Genomic DNA, 6,428 nt, shown 5'->3' with positions numbered 1-6,428 from the left:
CTAGAAAAAGCACCAGACTATAATCCAATTGCACCTAAGTTTTGTCATCTATAAAATGAAGGGGGTTGATCAGATACAAATGGTACCTCTTGGATATAAAATGCTGAAATTTTTAATAAGTTTTAAGCGTTAGTAATATGTAAATAGAACTCTCCAGCAGGAACTTAGACATTCATTATGTCATCTCTCAGGTGGAAGATTGTGACTGGAGATGAAGTTTTTGCAGTCTTCTAAAATTGAGGCAATAATTACAGCCATGGGGATGAAACCTTTAGTGAAAGGATGTTGTCAGAGAAGAATAAAGAGCCAATGTGTGAGCCTAGGGGAACACCCACACTCTGGAATTGGCAGAAGTGGTGCCGTTTAGAGTTATAGAAGTCGTTGCCAGATAGGTAAGAGCAGAATCAGGCTAGTGTCATGGGATCCGAGGGAGGAGAGTTTCAGGAGGCCGCATCCAGAGTGTCAAATGATACAGGGAGCGTGAACTACATAGCCTTTGTAAAGGCCCCCTGGATCTAGCTATTGATTGGGTGGACCTACACTCTAATACTCTGATTCTGTGAGCTCATTAGTGACCTGGGAAGGTGCAGTAGAGTGTTAGTAGAAGCTAGCCTACAAGAGGTTATGGACTGAGTGGTAGGAGGGAATCAGAAAGTATGATTAGACTACTCTGTCAAGAAGTATGGAGAGAAAAAAAACAAGACAATCAGGCTCAAGAGAGGTTTTCAAGAAGGGGGAACCTGATCAAACTTATAGGAGAGTCTGGCCAATGTGGAACAGTGGATTGAGCATTGCCCCATGTACAAAGGAGTCATAAGTTCGATCCCCAGGGGTGGGGTTGGGGGGCGTGTGGGAGGCAGCCAATCGATGTATCTTTCCCACTGATGTTTCTCTCTCTCTCTAAAATCAATAAAGAAAAACATTTTTTAAAAACTTGCAGGATAAAGAAATAATTCAATAACATATTGAAGTTATAAAAGAAAAAGGTTAGAATAAGTGGTATAGCACAAGTTCCAGAAGTGAAAGGCAACCAAAAGCACAAATGGAGAGGTTTGCTTTAGAAAGGAGGTCATGTTCTCTGAAATAAAAGGAAACAATTATTCACTGAGAAAAGAGGACTTGAGACGTAGGGGAAAGACATGTAACTAGCTGTGAGGAACATACTCAATAGCCAATAAACCATAACTATGACTGTATAGTCTGATACACAGTCAAGGCTTAGAATGGGAGAGGATATGGTTTTGGTGGAAAGTGAGACAAATCAGGAAGAGTTCTATACAGAAAGTAGATATATAGGTAACTTCACAGACTTCATTTTTGCTATTTGATAACACTGGGTAGGTAGCCTTCCTTAGTCCAACATACAGAGGTGGGCAAGAGTAGGTTGATACTTGTTCATAATAATAATACAATAAACTGTTTCCCATGCTTACAATTATAAACATACTTTTGCCCACCCTTTTACATTTAGCAACTGCAGCTTTTTTTTTTTTTTTAACTGCAGCTTTTTTATTAAAGATGAGGCCCAATGTCTGAAGGGACTCCCCATTCTAACAACTCTAGGGCACCCCTTCTCTTCAAAACTGGCAACCACAGTGCCTGTTCTGGTTCTTATGTCCCACCTCTGGCAGCAGATTACATATCATTTATCCACAAGCATCAACAGCTCCCATCAAGGCAAAGAGCTATTGCAAAGCAGAAGAACCTGCTAATCTGGGCCAGCTGGATGATTACAAGAGGGAAAGACACAAAGAGAAAGGTACTATTCTCTGAGCCCGAATGAAAAAAAACAAAGCCAACTCTGAGCCCTGTAACTGTCCCAAGGCTGTTCTCTAGGAAGCCAGCAGCGGAGTCCCTCTTCCTTTCCCACAGGACTTTCATTGTCCCATCCAGACTTCCCACTGGGTGGAGCTCAACTTCACAAACCTGCCCATCCCTTCTTTTCTGCAGCATTGAGGATAAATATTGGTATTTGAAACAGGTTTCAATTCCCCCCCAATCAGCAAACTGTTTAAGTATAAAATTTCTTTAATCAGAAAGGATTTCTCTTCCCTCAACACAAATGCACACATTAAAAGTAATACACACACACACACATACATACACACACATATATATGTATAGACATATATTTATACAAATTAGAAACTACAGTCTTAAGTCTTGGATTAGGGGTTGAGAGGATGGACATCAGGAGCAACTGGAGGACGGCTTCTCATTTGTTCTAGGTGTCCCACAGTCTTCTCTCTGGCCATGGTGGGAAGATCACGAGGGGACAGGGGACAGCTCCAGTCTGACTGCAGAGTTACTGGCAAACTGTGGCAGCGAGGTCTCTCTCCAGACAGTTTCTTAGGATGACCAGAGATGGCAGGAGACGCTGTAGTAGGTGGAACTGGACTGGTCGGGGCAGAGTGGGTGAAAGGCTGCACTCCATGCTGAAGGAAAAAGATGACACCAATGCTGGTTCCAGTGCCTAAAGGACCCTGGCTAAAGGAGACAGTGCTTGGAGTACTGAGAGGGGGGTTGCAAATTGGAGTGGTGTGGATCCAAGTGAGGTTCATAGCTGGCCATTGAGGGAGATGCCAAGGCTGCTTTGGTTTTAATACCAGATGTCCCAGCTGTGTCTGTTCCATCTTTTCCAAGGAAGGTGCAGGAGAGGAGGCAGCTGGATAACTGTGGTGGCTTAGAAAATGCTAGGGAAGGGGAGAAAAGAAAAGAAATTATGAGAAAACTTTCAGATGAACTCTACCTGGTTACTTAAACCTTTGCTTTCCTTGGGAACGGTTTGCAAAGCAAACATACCTTGTTTTATGCAACAGATAATTTCCTGCCAGGTCCTAAGTAAAAGTTTTAGTAACCAAATTATATTTTCATTTACTCAACCAATACTTGAGGGCCCACTATGTACCACACACTATATTAGGGCACTAGATATTCAGACATATACCAAATAAAACAGTTCTATGGGTTATTATAATTCATTTTTAATTTCTTTTCATTGGAATCATTTCCCATTTCTGTATTTTAAATTCTAATTTCCTATGTTGAGTGCCTTAAGAAGTATAAATTAACATACAGGCAAGATCCTCCTGCTTATTTTTAAGATTTTATTTTTAAATTACAGTTTACATTCAACATTATTTTGTATTAGTTTTAGGTGTATTACGTTACACAGTTACACAGTTTTTGCAATACTATTGGCTATATTTCCTATGCTGTACTTTACATGCCCGAGACTATTTAGGTCCATCCATACTATTGCAAATGGTAAGATTTCATTGTTTTCCTCCCAATTATTTTTAATAATTTTTAAAATTTAATTGATTTTTTAGAGAGAGGAAGGGAACAAGAGAGAGAGGGAACATCTTTGCTGTTCCACTTACTTATGCATGCACTGGTGGATTCTTGTATGTGCCCTGACCAGGGTTCAAACCTGCAACCTTGGCATATTGGGACGATGCTCTAACCATCTGAGCTACCCGGTGGCTTATTTTAAAACTGATTATTCTCACAGTGATAACTGTGGTTGATTGAAAACAAGGACTGTCTATTATCTACAGGAAACTTTCTCCTCCCTATCATTCGAGTGCCCCTAAATACCTTATTATTTGAAGGCCCAGAAAATAGTTCACTTCCACACTAGGTCTAAGGCTCAAACAATCCCCCATGAATGCTCCAGGGCTGCCCTCCTCTCTCCCAGTCCAGTAAGCCCATGCTTCTAGAGGGTCTGGTATGACCATACTTGGGTAGGAATAAAAAGGAGAAGGAAAGCATCTTAGGGGCAGCAGAGAAAAAAAGATTTGCAGAGAGAAAGGATTTGGGTTCAGGGAGTGAGACACCTTCCGACCTGAATCATTTGGCCAGGTAAAAGCCTTCTATATCTATGCAAAAAGCAGATAAGCTGCCATCTGAGGGGTAGGATTAAACCTCACAGAGTCCTTTGCAGTGACAGAACAAAAATAACATCTAGGAATCAAGACAATAAAGGAAGTTTCATTTTCCCCTTCCCTGAAAAGGAACTTGTCGAAAAGATAAAAAGACCCAGAAAGAAATAGAAGAGGAAGCCCATTTCTAATTGTACACTTCATTTCCTTGGTTAATTTCCCACCTCTTCCTCAGGTTTATAGATTCTTACCTTGGTCAGCTGATGCCTGCTACTGCGCAATGATGACTTCTGGGCAGCTATGTGAGGAAACCAAGTCTTTAGCATTCCTTCTACCTGTAGCAGAGTTCTCAGATAACGCTCCCTGTGAAAAAGAAATTAAAAAAACAACACACAATTAAATGTGAAAGAAGCAACATGACAGGGCTGAAAATACCTCCCTTTTAAGGACGTACTGAGGAAAGAGCCAGAAGAACTTACCCCATCTGTGGCTTCTGCAAAACACCTATGATACGCTGGATCCTGTCCATTGCCACACTCTGCTGGAAACTGCTCAATCCTGGGTTCAGGGAGTGAGAAAGAGATCAAGGATTGGAATTCAAGAATTTAGTCAGGTAAAGAAAGGAAGGACAGCAGGGGGTTAAAATGGATTCACCCACAGAAATTAAGTCCCCGAAAAAAAAAAAAAAAAAGGAATAATCAAGACCCAAACTAAGACTTACAAGAAATACACATTGAAAACAGATTTTCAAAGAGAGAGGAGAGAGGAAACACAAGAGATGTGAACCTAGCTCGGATGAATGCAACTAACCTCTTTCAAAGCGACCCATCTTCAGCCCATTCAGGAGGTCTGTGAGAGGACGTATGAATCCCTGGAGCTCTTTACACTGTAGAAAAACGGAGGAAGGCTATGAGCATTGCTTACACCAGCACTGATTCTTCTTCCACCTCCAAATCCGGGAGCCAATACTATCCTCACAGGGTCCTTACCAGTAGCAGGGAGCTAAGACACCCCAGTAGTATCTGCTTCCCCCCAGCTTTCTCTTACCTTCTGAGCAAAGAGCAGGTCTCCTTCTGTGGTTGTACTACGGATGTTTAGACTGGTCTCCAATGCACGGCGATCTCTTGATCTTTTGACCCCAGACCCTGCCATAGGAGAAGCCAAGCCCCGCTGTTCCGAGTGAGATGCTGTACGTTGGTTCCTAGAAACCTTGGGTCGTTGCCTGCAGCGGATAGGACCGGGGCTGGGCCGAGAGCCTCCCCTCTGCCCAACAATGTCCGGCCTGGGGCCACGGGGCCCCTTCTCCTCCCCCTCACTATCCGAGGGGAAGCCAAAGTCACTGTTCACTGGGGAGGTGGAAAAAGAGGAAGGGGGAGAGGAGGAAGAATAGGAGGAAACGCTAGATGGAGAATCCATAGGTTCAGAAGCAGGGGCTGGAGAGCAGCTCCTGGAGTACCCAAAGATCGGACCTGCAACTGAAGAGCAAAGCAAAGGAGTTGGAAACCAGAATCCGAGAATCAGGAAATGGACTGGGCGGCTGGGGTGTACGGTGCGGGACAATCCTCTCTCCTCTCTGCCTCGCCAATGTTACCTGTCTCAGGGCCATCGTAAAAAGCCATCTCCCCAGCCTCCATTAAGAACCCAAACTGCCGCTCTGGCCTCGGCAGAGCAGCTCTTAGCCCGACGGACTTCTGTTCTCTCTTCCCTGATTTCAAGAGCAAATACCTGGCTTAACACCTTCCCCGGCCCGGCCCATGGTTCGCCTGATGAGTTCCGAGCCTGATTCCGCAGCGAGCCTCTCCTCCGGAGGTCACGCCACCCGGGAGCGCCACCCGGGAGCGTTAAAGCTCCGGCACCGGAACCCACCCAGTGACTCTGCAGGAACCCCTCCCATAGAGACATTCCTCCTCCCCCCCCCCCACTCCCGCCCCCTCTGCCTCTTCCTCGTCTTTCTCATCAGGTTTCCTGCTCCGGACCCTCTCGGGTCCCTCTGCCACGTGATACGATCCCTCCCAATACCAAGAGGTCCCTACACCTACTCTCTCCCGGGCCGATCCTCCCGCGCAGCTCCCCGTCCTCCCGGTCTCCTCACCTGTGTCGGCCGGCTCAGCCAGGGCTGTCTTCAGCTCCTCGCACACTCCGGGTCGCGGCTACCCACCTCCGCCTCGCTCCCAGGGGGTCCCGCCCCTTGCCCCTCCCAGACACGTGCAGTTCCGCACGTGCCTTCCCCCCTGCGTACACAGACCTCGTCCCCTCATTGGTCTGCTCGCCGGTGGCACGTGACCACAGTTACTGACAGTCTCACCCCATTGGCTACAGCACACAGGGGCTCGGCCAATAGAGAGGCGGTCAGGTGACGATTGGCTGGAAGGGCAGCATTCCGTGCCCCGCCCCTACATGCGGCTCGGGGAGAGGACCCGGTGATGAGAAGAGGAGGAGGATGGAAAAAGACTGGAAAAGAAGGGAGGGGAGGAAAAGGGCGGAAGCCGTGGCCTTAAATAGGATGGTGGTGCGCCGGAAACGCGTGGCCGGGGTGTGCTGAAT

General features: G+C 46.0%; 1 protein-coding gene across 2 annotated transcripts; it reads right to left on the bottom strand.

Annotated features, from left to right (window-relative positions):
• Positions 1-2,008: 2,008 nt before the first annotated feature.
• On the bottom strand, positions 2,009-6,111 carry CIART (circadian associated repressor of transcription). Of its 2 annotated transcripts, none has more exons than XM_036342442.1 (6): positions 5,977-6,111; positions 4,932-5,359; positions 4,695-4,770; positions 4,364-4,442; positions 4,136-4,247; positions 2,009-2,693 (listed from the first exon to the last, which is right to left on the bottom strand). In XM_036342442.1, exons 2-6 carry the CDS (start codon positions 5,298-5,300, stop codon positions 2,169-2,171), a joined length of 1,161 nt encoding a protein of 386 aa, XP_036198335.1. In that variant the 5' UTR covers positions 5,301-5,359; positions 5,977-6,111; the 3' UTR covers positions 2,009-2,168. The 2 variants fall into 2 exon arrangements, with proteins under 2 accessions (XP_036198335.1, XP_036198336.1); XM_036342443.1 differs by having other exon boundaries at positions 5,924-6,002.
• Between the last annotated feature and the right edge of the window lie 317 nt (positions 6,112-6,428).

Source organism: Myotis myotis, unplaced genomic scaffold (genome assembly GCF_014108235.1).
Source record: "Myotis myotis isolate mMyoMyo1 unplaced genomic scaffold, mMyoMyo1.p scaffold_m19_p_18, whole genome shotgun sequence".
NCBI classification, from domain to species: domain Eukaryota; kingdom Metazoa; phylum Chordata; class Mammalia; order Chiroptera; family Vespertilionidae; genus Myotis; species Myotis myotis.
This window is presented reverse-complemented; position numbering and strand designations above follow the sequence as displayed.

Bases quoted from the DNA above. Each gene is read 5' to 3' on its own strand.
- CIART (XM_036342442.1), bottom strand. From the start codon at position 5,300: ATGGATTCTCCATCTAGCGTTTCCTCCTATTCTTCCTCCTCTCCCCCT. The intron at 4,771-4,931 runs GTAAGAGAAAGC...GTTTTTCTACAG, and splicing joins ACCTGCTCTTTGCTCAGAAG to TGTAAAGAGCTCCAGGGATT. The intron at 2,694-4,135 runs GTAAGAATCTAT...CCCCTTCCCTAG, and splicing joins GCAGGCATCAGCTGACCAAG to CATTTTCTAAGCCACCACAG.